Raw genomic sequence first — 14,675 nt, forward strand, 5'->3', positions numbered from 1 at the left:
ATGCAAAGTAAAGCCTATTTAATAGAAATATTATTTGTTACAACATTACGCCCCCCCATTCCCCCGCACGGTGCGGCCCCTCCCTTCCCGTATCATGACTCTTACCACATCAAAAAATCAACACAAGATGTCAAAACGGCCAAAACTGTCAGGTGCACAGGGAAGAAAAAAGAGAAAAGAAGAGGAGAAACGAGAAAAAGACAGAGGTAGCAGGTAGGTAACGTTAGCCTACATGAAATTATTTGTCTGTTACAGAATGTGATAGTAACCTGGCTTTTTAGCATTAAGCTAATGTTACATGATTCTGCAATTGCTAATTAATAAATAGCTAGTTCTGTTTTAACGTCGGGTTAATATTGTGGAGGGGGCTAAATTGTTATGGAAAATAATAATGTAACGTTAGGTAATTACAGTACTCCCACCTTACATTCCTCAGGGACATTTGTATTAGATCTTTTAAGCAGGTGTTTTTTGTTTACATTGTTATTGCCTTCTGGTTAGCTAATGTTTACCCTGCAGGTAATAGTCACTTTTCCACCCCTTTATATATTAGGTGTAGTTGTAAGCCTAGTTGTTAAAGTGCACATCATTAATGTTAATTAAGCAATATCACATGAGAGGGAATGCTGTTTTTTAATTTGAGCACTGCTGTGATTCGGTTGAAGATAATCATAACATAACATTCTCATATAATATGTTAATTTGCTTTCTTTAAGTAAAAAAAAAAGGTCAAAGACAAAGCTATTCGGTTTCTTGTGAGTATATACACTTCACTGCCGATGTGTGTGTGGGGGGGGCGCCACCTAAAATCTTGCCTAGGGCGCCAGATTGGTTAGGGCCAGGCCTGAAAATACCATTGCAGCACAAATTGACAATACTTTATAGTAACGGCCCTTAAACATAAAGTTATAATGATAATATATACATAATTATTCTAACAGTTTCTGGGTGTCGTTGATAAATGTATTTCGCTTTGCATAGCAGAGTTTTAACTTGCACTTACAGATGTAGCGACAAACTGTAGTTACTGACAGTGGTTTTCTGAAGTGTTCTTGAACCCATGTGGTGATATCCTTTACACACCGATGGCGGTTTTTGATGCCGTACCGCCTGAGGGATCGATATCGACGCTTACGTGCAGTGATTTTTCCAGATTCTCTGAACCTTTTGATGATATTACGGACCGTAGATGGTGAAATCCCTAAATTCCTTGCAATAGCTGGTTGAGAAATGTTGTTCTTAAACTGTTCGACAATTTGCTCACGCATTTGTTCACAAAGTGGTGTAGGCATCAAATTCCAAATGAGCTAATATTTGCAGAAAATAACTAAGTTTTCCAGTTTGAACGTTAAGTATCTTATCTTTGCAGTCTATTCAATTGAAAATAGGTTGAAAAGGATTTGCAAATCATTGTATTCTGTTTTTATTTACCATTTACACAACTTGGTTTTGGGGTTTGAACAAACATTTTTCAATATGCATTAAAACCCATATTTTTTTCCAGTGCAAATTGCCAACACTGATAATAACATCTCTGTGAGCAGACTCCTGATCCCGAGTGCCTGTCTTACTTCCATGCCGGGCCAATTAAGGGTCTGGATGTGTCAAAGAAAAGTCATCTTATGGCCACAACTGCTCTGGATCGTGAGTCACTAATTTTATTTTCCTATAACACGCTTTATAACACACATGCTGTCTACAGACATTACCTTTTTTTTTTCAGATTCTGTCAGGGTCTTTGACTTTCTGGCAAAAAAAGAAGTCACCTGCAGCCGCTTCAATCAGGGTGGAACTGCTCTCCACTGGGCCCCTCCTTTGGTGGGCGTGACAGTGCAGGAAATTCTATTAACGTCCTGATAATGTGATGGATTAAACCTCTGATGTTCGTGTCCAGGTCAACGAGACAGGAAGTTTGCTGGTGACCGGCTTTGAAGATGGGGTGATCCGCTTACTGGAGCTTTTTGACCCTCGGGTCTGCAAATAGTAACCAGGCACAAAGCAGATGGCCAGCTGCGGCTCAAACAGGCCTTCAAACCTCACGATGCTCCTGTAACTGCTGTTGCATATGAGTGCAAGATGGAACAATATTAGCCACAGCGGGTAAGGTGGTCATTATCGACTGAAATAATAAGTATTGTCATTGGTTTTTCTGATCTTACCTTTTATGCTCAGAGCTCAGACTGCACTGTGTTCTTCTTCACTGTCGGGGAAAAGTACGAGCCAATCGGATTCATCTCCGTTCCGTGGACCAGTCGTGCTACTGGCGCCGTCGCCTCATTCCCACGTAAGTTTTTATTTTTGTTTGAAAATGGCAACCAACTGCACTGCAAAAAGTCAGTGTTCAAAAAGAAGAAAGAAAAAAAAATACAAAAATGAGGGGTATTTTACTTGAACTAAGGAAAATTATCTGCCAATAGTACAAGAACATTTGGCTTGTCAAGACTTTCCAAAACAAGTCAAATTAGCTAACCTCAATGACCCAAAAAATACCTTAAAATAAGTATATTCTCACTAATAACAAGTGCACTTTTCTTGATAGAAAAAAAAGAGACCTTTTTTGTCAATATGTTGAAAAATATTCTTAAATTAAGTAAATGTTAGTGCCATTATCTTGACATAATGATATGCGCCTGGCATTACATTTCTTGAAACCAGCAAACTTACAATAAAAACTAGTTTATTTTTCTTAATGGAAAGGCAACATGGCAACCGCTTGTTACTCTCGGGGTCTCCTAGCCGCTCAGGCAAATCATATTGTCTAAAAATGCATTTTTTTCCATCGATAACAGGACATCATCGCGCCAAGTGCGTGCTCTTTCAGTCAATTAGTGCGCGAGGAATATATAGAATATTATATATATATATATATATATATATATATATATATATATTATATATATATACTATATATATATATATATACAGCCAGGCCCCCAGCCACATTTTTTTATTGTAATTTTGAAGAATTCATCTGAATGTGCATGAACTATTTCTGTTCAAAATAGTTTGAAATGTCACATGTTAAATGTTTAAATAGTAACTGTCCGTTCACCGTACTGTGCCAACTGTACTAGTACATGAGTACGTATTTTCTCTTGTTTCATTGAAAATAAAACAGCAAAGTCCATTTGGCTGTCATCTGTTTTAATTATGAGACACAATTGTGTCAAAGTCATGATTTTTTTTGTTCATGCTTGAAATAAGAAATTATGACTTTGAAAAACCAGTTTTATACTTTTGAGTGTTGATGACACAGCTTTGCAACAGTTGATATTCTAGTTTCAAGCATGTTTTACTCAATATAGGTCATAAACTCTCAGCAACAAGCTGTAATATCTTACTGAGATCATTTAGGACCAAAACACTTAAAACAAATAAAACACTCTAACATAAAATCTGCTTAGTGAGAAGAATGATCTTACCTGACAGAAAATAAGCAAATATCACCCTTATTTGAAATATTCAATCTTACTTAGATTTCAGTTTTTGCAGTGTGGCAATGTGTGTTCACACAGAAATAGGACTCAAACATTTCACACTTGTTTCATTTTCCAGAGTGAAAATCGTTTGCTCATCCTGTGTCAAAGTGGTCATGTTGTGGAGGTCTCCTATCCTGATCCAAAAACCTGCAAACCAACTAAATCCTACGAACTGCTTGAACTGCCCAGAAAATCATTCTGCTTTCGGAGCATCAAATCTCGAATCAAGGTCTTTTTTAATAATTTCTAATATGGGTTTTACCTAATATGGCAGTTTATTAACCTGACCAACTCATCAAGTCATGGCAATCTTCTCATCACCATGTACATGTTGACCGCTTTTGTCAACATATTATTTAAGACCCAAAAGAATGACAACATGTGTTATGGTATTGTTAACTTTGTTGTTATCGCTCAGCAGCGTTAAACGACAACAGGAACATACCGTATTTTTCGGACCATATATATATATATATATATATATATATATATATATATATATATATATATATATATATATATATATATATATATATATATATATTTATTTATTTATTTATTTATTTTATTATACATATAAATAAAATAAATACTTGAATTTCAGTGTTCCGGAGGCTATCCAGTAGATGGCAGCATTGTCCTGTTTAACTTCTCCGTTCATGACTGAGTATATCATTTCGGCCACCGTGTTCAATGGAGAAGTCTGTTCTACAAAATGTACAGGCAACATAATTACATACCCCTTTCCCTTTGAACTGTCCTGGATGAACTGAAATTCTTGTTTCCATTCCTGTTTTTTTAGCAACCGCTTATGTCGACATCAAATATTTTCGACTGTGTTCTTGTTACAAGTCTTTCAACATTTCATGACTTGCACGCATGCGTGGGTTTCAGAGAGAGGAGGAAATCGCAAGACGACAAGCTTTGAAGGAGAAGCTAGAGAAAGAGCGAAAGGAAAAACAGATCAAAGACGAAGAGGAGGAGGAGGAGGAACCCGAGCCGTTGCCCCCCATCTACATCCCCGCCCCTCCTTGTCCTCTCTACTGCGGGTTCTATTCCCAGCCTGGGCAGTTCTGGCTCTCAATGGTACGACTCTGACGACACACTCCGGTCCTATGATCCTCACCTTGTTCAGACAACTGATATCCGACTACAACACGTTGCTGTCTTTCTTGAAACCGGAACAGGTCCAGGTTTTAGCCACCACTATCAGCGCTATAGTTATCTGCTGTATTTTTGTATCCAGACGCCACGTAATGGAGATGAATGCCAAGTTTAGTGCTGCATGAATGTAGGGGATTCCAATTTATTTGTGCTCAATGGTATAGGCTATTTGCTCATCAGATCAAGATATGTTTTTTGTTTAGGGGCGCCCTGTACAGTCGGGGTATATATACACTACCGTTCAAAAGTTTGGGGTCACATTGAAATGTCCTTATTTTTTAAGGAAAAGCACTGTACTTTTCAATGAAGATAACTTTAAACTAGTCTTAACTTTAAAGAAATACACTCTATACATTGCTAATGTGGTAAATGACTATTCTAGCTGCAAATGTCTGGTTTTTGGTGCAATATCTACATATGTGTATAGCATACTTGCCAACCTTGAGACCTCTGATATTGGGAGGTGGGGGGGGCGTGGTCAGGGGGGCGTGGTTAAGAGGAGAGTGTATATATATATATATATATATATATATATATGTCTTAATTAGATTATCCAAAAAATAGTGCTCGATACCGTGGTAGAGCGTAATATGTATGTGTGGGAAAAAATCACAAGACTATTTCATCTCTACAGGCCTGTTTCATGAGGGATTTCCTCAATCCTCAGGAGATCTCCTGAGGATTGAGGAAATCCCTCATGAAACAGGCCTGTAGAGATGAAATAGTCTTGTGATTTTTTCCCACACATACATATATATATATATATATATTTATATATATATATGAAATACTTGACTTTCAGTGAATTCTAACTATATATATATATATATATATATATATATATATATATATATATATATATATATATATATATATATATATATATATATATATATATATATATATATATATATATATTTATTTATTTTATTATACATATAAATAAAATAAATACTTGAATTTCAGTGTTCCGGAGGCTATCCAGTAGATGGCAGCATTGTCCTGTTTAACTTCTCCGTTCATGACTGAGTATATCATTTCGGCCACCGTGTTCAATGGAGAAGTCTGTTCTACAAAATGTACAGGCAACATAATTACATACCCCTTCCCCTTTGAACTGTCCTGGATTAACTGAAATTCTTGTTTCCATTCGTTTTGGAACTTGCAAGCGTATTTCTTCATCTTGCTCGTCGACGGCGTCGCCATGTCTGTAACTTCCTCGTTCTTCTGCTTTGTCTCCTTGTTGTGTGCGCAGTTGTGCACTCTACTCTCTAAAAGCCGTAGATGTTATGACGTCATTGGGCAGGCAAGCTGTTTATATTGTGGGAAAGCGGACGTGAGAACAGGCTGTCCCCACTCAGGTCCGCATTGAGCTGGAGGGGGCGTGGCCTCCAGCTCCGGCTGAATACCGGGAGTTTGTCGGGAGAAAATTTCTGCCGGGAGGTTATCGGGAGAGGAGCTGAATACCGGGAGTCTCTCGCTAAAAACGGGAGGGTTGGCAAGTATGGTGTATAGAGGCCCATTTCCAGCAACTATCACTCCAGTGTTCTAATGGTACAATGTGTTTGCTCATTGGCTCAGAAGGCTAATTGATGATTAGAAAACCCTTGTGCAATCATGTTCACACATCTGAAAACCGTTTAGCCCGTTACAGAAGCTACAAAACTGACCTTCCTTTGAGCAGATTGAGTTTCTGGAGCATCACATTTGTGGGGTCAATTAAACGCTCAAAATGGCCAGAAAAAGAGAACTTTCATCTGAAACTCGACAGTCTATTCTTGTTCTTAGAAATGAAGGCTATTCCACAAAATTGTTTTGGTGACCCCAAACTTTTGAACGGTAATGTATATATATATATATATTAGAGATGTCCGATAATACTTTAATGCGTGAATGCTTTAAATGTAATATCGGATATTATCGGTATCGGTTTCAAAATTATCTGGATCGTTTTCAAAAAGTAAAATTTATGACTTTTTAAAACTTCGCTGTGTACACGGACGTAGAGAGCAGCACAGAGCGCCAATAAACCTTAAAGGCACTGCCTTTGTGTGCCGGCTCAGTCACACAAGTGAATGCATTCAAACTTGGTCAACAGCCATACAGGTCACACTGAGGGTGACCGTATAAACAACTTTAACACTGTTACAAATATGCGCCACACTGTGAACCCACACCAAACAAGAATGACGAACACATTTCGGGAGAACATCTGCACCGTGACACAACATGAACACAACAGAGCAAATACCCAGAACCCCTTGCAGCACTAACTCTTCCGGGACGCTACAATATACAATTTTTCCTGACCTAACGTATATTCTGCTCTACCCCGGTATTGAGCACTGTATAACGGATAAACCACAGAAACCTATATATATATGTATATATAAATATATACCTGTATATGTATATATGTATATGTTTATATATGTACTGTACAGTATATACTGTGTATGTATGTATATATGTGTATATATACAGTATATATACATATATATACATATATATATTTTTATATATACTGTATATATATATATATATATATACTGTATAAATCTCCTTCTCACCCTGGTGGGGTGGTATCTGTGTCATCCTCAAGCTCGGGTCCTCTACCAGAGGCCTGGGAGTTTGAGGGTTCTGCGCAGTATCTTGGCTGTTCCTAGGACTGCGCTCTTCTGGACTGAGGCTTCAGATGTTGTTCCTGGGTTCAGAGAAGAGATGTTATATCGAATATGTGGATGTTTTTTACCCTTTGCATTTATGTTTCACCGTGTTTCTTCGTTGCTCTAGCTCCACTATACAAAATATAGATTTAGGAGCAACATTCATTTATTGTTATATTCAGTTTTTTATCGTTCACAGTTAATATTGTAAATCTCACATTCTGTATTTCCATTTCGTTTTTTAATTTCGTTTTTTTAGATGGTCAGTCATAATGTTTTTGGTAATGCGTAAGTGTTTTAACCATCGTCTGATCCGCTTTGATCCTTTTTACGGAATATTGGGATTGTTTCATTAATGCACAGCAACCTTTATTGTTTGAAGTGTTCATAAAAAGGAATACAAGCATTTACAGCAGATTACATAACCGGATTTCTTACTTAACACAAAGTGAGTTTTTTGATGCAACAAATATTTCTGCACGGGGGTTACGTCAGAAATAAGTCACAGAAATTGTCTAAAATTACAACAAATTTCATAATTAATATGTATAACATTAAGTATATCCCAGCCCAAGAGTTTAAGACCCTGTGAAACTATGAAAGTGTTAAATAACAAAAACGAGCAAATTTTTAGTGAGGTTAGTGATTGATGAGCGATACCAGATTTTTTAAATTTGGTACAATGCTGATTTCTTCCCTATGATACTGATATTTATTTTTTAACCCAATAAAACACATGACAAATACAGGCAATTTCTCAAAAAGGGTATGGTTGGTCTAGCACAGAGCATAGAACAGATGAAGATCTGACTATCCTGGAAACTTTTGCAGGATTCCTCCTTCCACCGAGGTCAGCCCTCTTTTTGTGCCCTTGTGTGCACGATCCTTTCCATCCTTACCCTTTCCAGCCTTTGTAACTGAGCTACTGTGTGGAACAATTTCCCTTGTGGATCGTTAAAGTTTGTCTAAGTCTATCAGCAGTGAAAAGCTGCCCTTCATTGTATGAATAGTTCAAGGGATTGTTGTTACAGAATAAGAACGTTTTTGAGCTAACTTGGTGATTGATACTTTTATTCTGCCGTGACGGTGTAAATTGACGTTGTTTCTCTTCTCCAGGGTGAATATGACTCAGGCTTCTTATACCACTGTAAGTTTTCTGAGAATCAGGATGAAGACCCTGTCAAACGTAAGGATGAGCCTTTTGAGTTTGTGGTTGTTCACTGCACAGACGATGACTCCATATGCTCTGTCATATTCAGGTATGTCTTAATGTTGGATGTCTTGTAGAAATAAGCATGACGTCAACAAATATTCACTACTGTATTTTCCGGACCATAGGGCGCAACGGATTATAAGGCGCACGGCTGATGAATGGACTATTTTCAATCTTTTTTCATGTATAAGGCGCATTAAAGGGGTCATATTATTATTATTTTTTTTCTAAATGGAAAACACTTCCTTGTTGGCTACATAACATGTAATGGTGGTTCTTTGGTCAAAATGTTGCATAGATTTTGTTTTACAGATCATCTTCAAGGTGCTTTCTGACAGTCCATTCAGGATGCGCCGTTTTCTGGGCGGTCTTACTTACGTGGCTCACCTTCGACAGCGTCTTCTCCCCGTCATCTTTGTTGTGGCGGTGTAGCGTGCAAAAAGTGTCAAAAGATGGAGCTAACTGTTTTAATGACATTCAGACTTTACCTAAATCAATAACGGAGCAGCATCTCCTCACCCGCCGGAAATGTGACCCGTGAAAAACCGTCCGACCGAAACTCTCTAATAACTAAAATTACTTGGGTGAATAATGTAAACTCACTACACCGGTATGTTTTAGCGCTTTAATGGCGAGTTTACTGACAGATATAAGTAAGAACTTTACACTACTTTATATTAGAAATGGCAACAGCGGAGGATGAATGTCCCATAACAAGAAGATAGAGAAAAAGTAGACGCTAATCGACTACCAAATTTTCAGGACTTATGCAGGGCCCAAATACAGATCAGCAGGTACCAGAAGGTAAGAAAAGTTGCTTTTGCATAATATTGCGAAACAAAACGCCAGATAATACGTCTTACCTTATACACACACACTGCAAAAAGTCTGTTTTCAAAAACAAGAAAACACATTTAAAAAATGAGGGGTATTTTATTTGAACTAAGCAAAATTATCTGCCAATAGAACAAGAAAATTCGGCTTGTTAAGACTTTCGAAAACAAGTCAAATTAGCTAACCTCAATGAACCCAAAAATACCTTAAAATAAGTATATTTTCACTAATAACAAGTGCACTTTTCTTGTTAGAAAAAAAAAAGACCTTTTTGCTCAATATGTTGAAAAATATTCTTAAATTAAACAAATGCTAGTGCCATTATCTTGACATAATGATATGCACTCGGCATCACCATTTTTTTTTTCATTCTTTAAGTAAGAAATTATTACTTTTAAAAAGTAGTTTTATACTTGTGAGTGTTGATGACACAGCTTTGCAACAGTTGATATTCTAGTTTCAAGCATGTTTTACTCAATATAGGTCATCAAATCTCAGCTACAAGTTGTAATATCTTACTGAGATCATTTAGGACCAAACCCTTAAAACAAGTAAAACACTCTAACATAAAATCTGCTTAGAGAGAAGAATTATCTTATCAGACAGAAAATAAGCAAATATCACCCTTATTTGAGATATGTAATCTTACTTAGATTTCAGTTTTTGCAGTGTACGGACTACAAAGGCGGACTCGCGCAATTTTGCAGGACTTATGCAGATCCCAAATACAGATCAGCAGGTACCAGAAGCTAAGAAAAGTTGCTTTTGGAAACAAAACGCCAGATAATATGTCTTACCTTATACACACACCATAATAATATTCGTATGTTGAAGTGCAGTACAATCCATCAAGCGGTGCGGCTTATAGTTTACCAAAGTCGTACTAAAACATTTTGATAGATTTTTAAGCGCTGTGTGTAATGTTCTATATTTTCAATGGAACATATACAATGTTGGTGTTGCTTACTTGAGTCATATCGCAGTATACATGTATCTCTTATGTTTGACTGCCATCTACTGGTCACATTTATCATTACACCATGTACCAAGTAAAATAGCTTCGAGGTCGGTAAGCAAAACCTGAATTATTCCTTACATTAGGCGCACCGGGTTATAAGGATTTTAAGTGCGCCTTAAAGTCCGGAAAATAAGGTAATTATTTTCATCTGTTGCATGATGCTCATGTTTGGTTGTTTGTGTTGCAGCTCCAACAGGCAGCTGATGCTTTGTGGCATGTGCTCAGGCGCCATCAGAGTTTATTCTCTGGAGCCTGATGACCACTCCCTCACCTCCATGCAGGCGTACTGGGAACTGAGCTTTCACGACAGCAATTATGGACACGTGCGGAACATTTGCTGCAGCCATGACGACCATTTTGTATTGACAGCAGGCGATGACGGGAACATCTTCTCCTTCAGCCTGCTTTCTCATGACGAGATGCCGAAAAAAAAGGCTAAGGTTCCTTTACCCCGGGTGAGTCAGCACTTTCCAGGCGAGTTGAGCAATTGCTCTGATTTGACGGTTTTTAGATGTCTCCTTTATAGGTGTGGACAAATGAAAAAAACGATTCCCCTTGTAAGATATTTTGCAAACTGTCAAGCAAAGCAATGGATTGATGAGATTAATAGTTGGGTGTTTTTCTTTAAAATGCCCTTTTTTTTTTTTACAAAAGCAAATAGAGAAATGTTTGGAAAATATTACAAAGTGAGGAGTAGATGTTATTTTATAGTATTTTGGCACGAGTCGTTGCAATATTGTATTAGGTTGCATGCTCCCTTCAAGGTGCTCAAAGTCAAAGTCATCTTCTACTACGAAATGGACAGCAATAACTAAGCAGCCAGGTTTCATTATTAAAACTTCAAACTGTTGCGTACGACCAGTCTTCTTCTCAGGGGATAAAACACTTTTAGATGACATATATGTTGAGTAAGAAGTCCCACCGAGACAGAATAGTACTTGGCCAAGTTTTACTAAAGCTTTAGGAGACCAGCCCTTACAACTTTATAGGGAAAACAACAGACCACTTGACACGAACCCGGGTTCATCACTGATGATTCATGTCCCAAGTATCACCAGGTGTATTGAAGCACTATTTTTATGTCACTAAGGAATAGCCATTTACCAGTTATTTTCATCAACAAGGATCCTGAAATGCACAAATGTAATTTAAAAGAGTTCAAAACCGGCATGGGAATACATAAAACAATTTACAACATGCTTTCTCAATACATTTTGATGATTGGCTTTTTTCAAATATATAGAGAGTGGCCGTGCCAGCAACCTGAGGGTTCCTGGTTCAATCCCCACCTTCTACCAACCTAGTCACGTCCGTTGTGTCCTTGAGCAAGACAGTTCACCCTTGCTCCTGATGGGTCGTGGTTAGCACCTTGCATGGCAGCCCCCGCCATCAGTGTGTGAATGTGTGTGTGAATGTGGAAATAGTGTCAAAGCGCTTTGAGTACCTTAAAGGTAGAAAAATGCTCTACAAGTATAACCCATTTACCATATTATTCTTTAACAGGTGGGTCTTGAGAATGAGGTGCTAGCTAAAGACATTGACGACCCTACAGCCTACAGGTGATGTATACATCTTTGTTATTTATTTTGAACACAACAATATAATATATATATACCATCGAGATAGATTTGAACAAACAAACAAAAGAACATTACTGATGTAGTAATGTCATCTGTATATCCTCCTAGGACCCAGATAAAAAAAAATTCTGGAATCAAATGGTCGTTTTTGGTAAAAAGGATTTTGTTATTTTGTTTGAGTTTTTGTTATCTAAATTAAGCATTTTCAAGCATAAATATGAACCAAAGATAGCAATGCTACAGCAGTATAGGCCACTAGAAGAGACCATGGCTCCTTCTATCATTTTGTCTATTATATTGGATTAAACAACAGTAAAAGTGACTGTGGGTGTTATTCCATGTCTGGAGGGCTCTTATAATGTTTAAAAATAATTGTTTCATTGAATTTAGTGGGTCTTAAACAGGTTTTTTATGCTTTACGTCTGAAAATATAAAATTTATAATTCCTACTTTGTGAAAACCAATTAACAGCGATAAACCAGGGACTACTGCAACATACTTCTCTTGCGCTCCGAAGACGTGAAGACAGATTGTCTATTTCATTTGAAAAACCCCAACAAATCACGTCATTTGGAACGTCGGGATTGCGTTCGAAATAAGGCTGTGAAAGACTTGTTCCTTACTGAAGGCAACAATGCATTGCCCGGTCTCGTGAGAATATGACACTTCACATATTTTTTTATCTTGGTAAATGTATTCATTCATTCTGAACCCCTCCAGCATAGAGACTGCCAAACAGAAGCTGGAGAAAGACCGCCAGAGACGAGAAGCTGCAAAGAAGATAGCAGCTAAACGAAATAGGCTTGTTGAGATCCAGAACATGTTTAAAATGCTACTGAACGACAACCTGGGCCTCCCGGAGCATGTTGGACTGACTCCTGAGGTAAACACAAATCAAATCCAAATAAAATATAAATATAAAATATAAATTTAGTTTGGTGTTTACAGTGCCCTACAATATCATAACATGCCAACTTTATTTGTTAAGTACTTTAAAAACATCCACTGTTGAAAAACAAAGGGCTGTATACCACAAACTAGTAAAAATACAGAAAATCAGAAAAGCAAAGGCATAAGACAGACTAAAATATATCATTTAAGACATAGGTAATATATGTATACCGGTTTACATACATATTTACAAATATCAGGAAAAAACACAGAGGCTATTTCATCCCTACAAGCTTGTTTCGCAGGTTTCCCTGCTCTTCAGGGGATTTTTTCCTGAAGAGCAGGGAAACCTGTGAAACAGGCTCGTAGGTTTAATCTGCAAAACCAAAACAACATATTTGGTAACACTTTAGTATGGGGAACATAGTCACCATTAATTAGTTGCTTATTAAAGTAACAAAGACTTTAATTTAGAGTTATTTGGACACTAGGGGAACGTATAAGGGTTAGGATTAGGGTTAGGGTTACTAATAAGTAGGGATGTCCGATAATGGCTTTTTGGCGATATCCGATATTCCGATATTGTCCAACTCTTTAATTACCGATACCGATATCAACCGATACCGATATCAACCGATATATGCAGTCGTGGAATTAACACATTATTATGCCTAATTTGGACAACCAGGTATGGTGAAGATAAGGTACTTTTTAAAAAAATTAGTAAAATAAGATAAAAAATTAAAAACATTTTCTTGAATAAAAAAGAAAGTACAACAATATAAAAACAGTTACATAGAAACTAGTAATGAATGAAAATTAGTAAAATTAACTGTTAAAGGTTAGTGCTATTAGTGGACCAGCAGCACGCACAATCATGTGTGCTTACGGACTGTATCCCTTGCAGACTGTATTGATATATATTGATATATAATGTAGGAACCAGAATATTAATAACAGAAAGAAATAACCCTTTTGTGTGAATGAGTGTAAATGGGGGAGGGAGGTTTTTTGGGTTGGTGCACTAATTGTAAGTGTATCTTGTGTTTTTTATGCGGATTTAATTAAAAAAAATAAAATAAATAAATAAAAAAAAAACAATCAATCAATCAATCAATGTTTATTTATATAGCCCTAAATCACAAGTGTCTCAAAGGGCTGTACAAGCCACAACGACATCCTCGGTACAGAGCCCACATACGGGCAAGGAAAAACTCACCCCAGTGGGACGTCGGTGAATGACTATGAGAAACCTTGGAGAGGACCGCATATGTGGGTAACCCCCCCCCTCTAGGGGAGACCGAAAGCAATGGATGTCGAGTGGGTCTGACATAATATTGTGAAAGTCCAGTCCACAGTGGATCCAACACATCAGCGAGAGTCCAGTCCACAGCGGGGCCAACAGGAAACCATCCCGAGCGGAGACGGGTCAGCAGCGCAGAGATGTCCCCAACCGATGCACAGGCTAGTGGTCCACCCGGGGTCCCGACTCTGGACAGCCAGCACTTCATCCATGGCCACCGGACCTATGCAACTCCCCCTCGCAAGGGACAGGGGAGAAGAGGAGAGAAGAAAAGAAACGGCAGATCAACTGGTCTAAAAAAGGGGGGTCTATTTAAAGGCTAGATTATACAAATGAGTTTTAAGATGGGACTTAAATGCTTCTACTGAGGTAGCATCTCTAACTTTTACCGGGAGGGCATTCCAGAGTACTGGAGCCCGAATAGAAAACGCTCTATAGCCCGCAGACTTTTTTTTGGCTCTGGGAATCACTAATAAACCGGAGTTCTTTGAACGCAGATTTCTTGCCGGGACATATGGTACAATACA

The 14,675-nt window shown here is 37.7% G+C and overlaps 1 protein-coding gene across 1 annotated transcript in view; it reads left to right on the forward strand.

Annotated features, from left to right (window-relative positions):
* Positions 1-14,675, forward strand: part of LOC133638729 (cilia- and flagella-associated protein 44-like) — a 65,837-nt gene that overhangs the window by 12,204 nt on the left and 38,958 nt on the right. The window contains 13 exon segments of the mRNA XM_062031621.1: positions 1,545-1,644; positions 1,724-1,818; positions 1,895-1,967; positions 1,970-2,070; positions 2,073-2,105; positions 2,173-2,244; positions 2,246-2,284; positions 3,556-3,708; positions 4,374-4,565; positions 8,426-8,568; positions 10,562-10,829; positions 11,878-11,933; positions 12,675-12,837. Of these exon segments, the coding sequence (XP_061887605.1) occupies positions 1,545-1,644; positions 1,724-1,818; positions 1,895-1,967; positions 1,970-2,070; positions 2,073-2,105; positions 2,173-2,244; positions 2,246-2,284; positions 3,556-3,708; positions 4,374-4,565; positions 8,426-8,568; positions 10,562-10,829; positions 11,878-11,933; positions 12,675-12,837 (1,488 nt within the window).

The sequence above is a fragment of the Entelurus aequoreus genome, linkage group LG21 (genome assembly GCF_033978785.1).
Source record: "Entelurus aequoreus isolate RoL-2023_Sb linkage group LG21, RoL_Eaeq_v1.1, whole genome shotgun sequence".
Lineage (NCBI taxonomy): Eukaryota > Metazoa > Chordata > Actinopteri > Syngnathiformes > Syngnathidae > Entelurus > Entelurus aequoreus.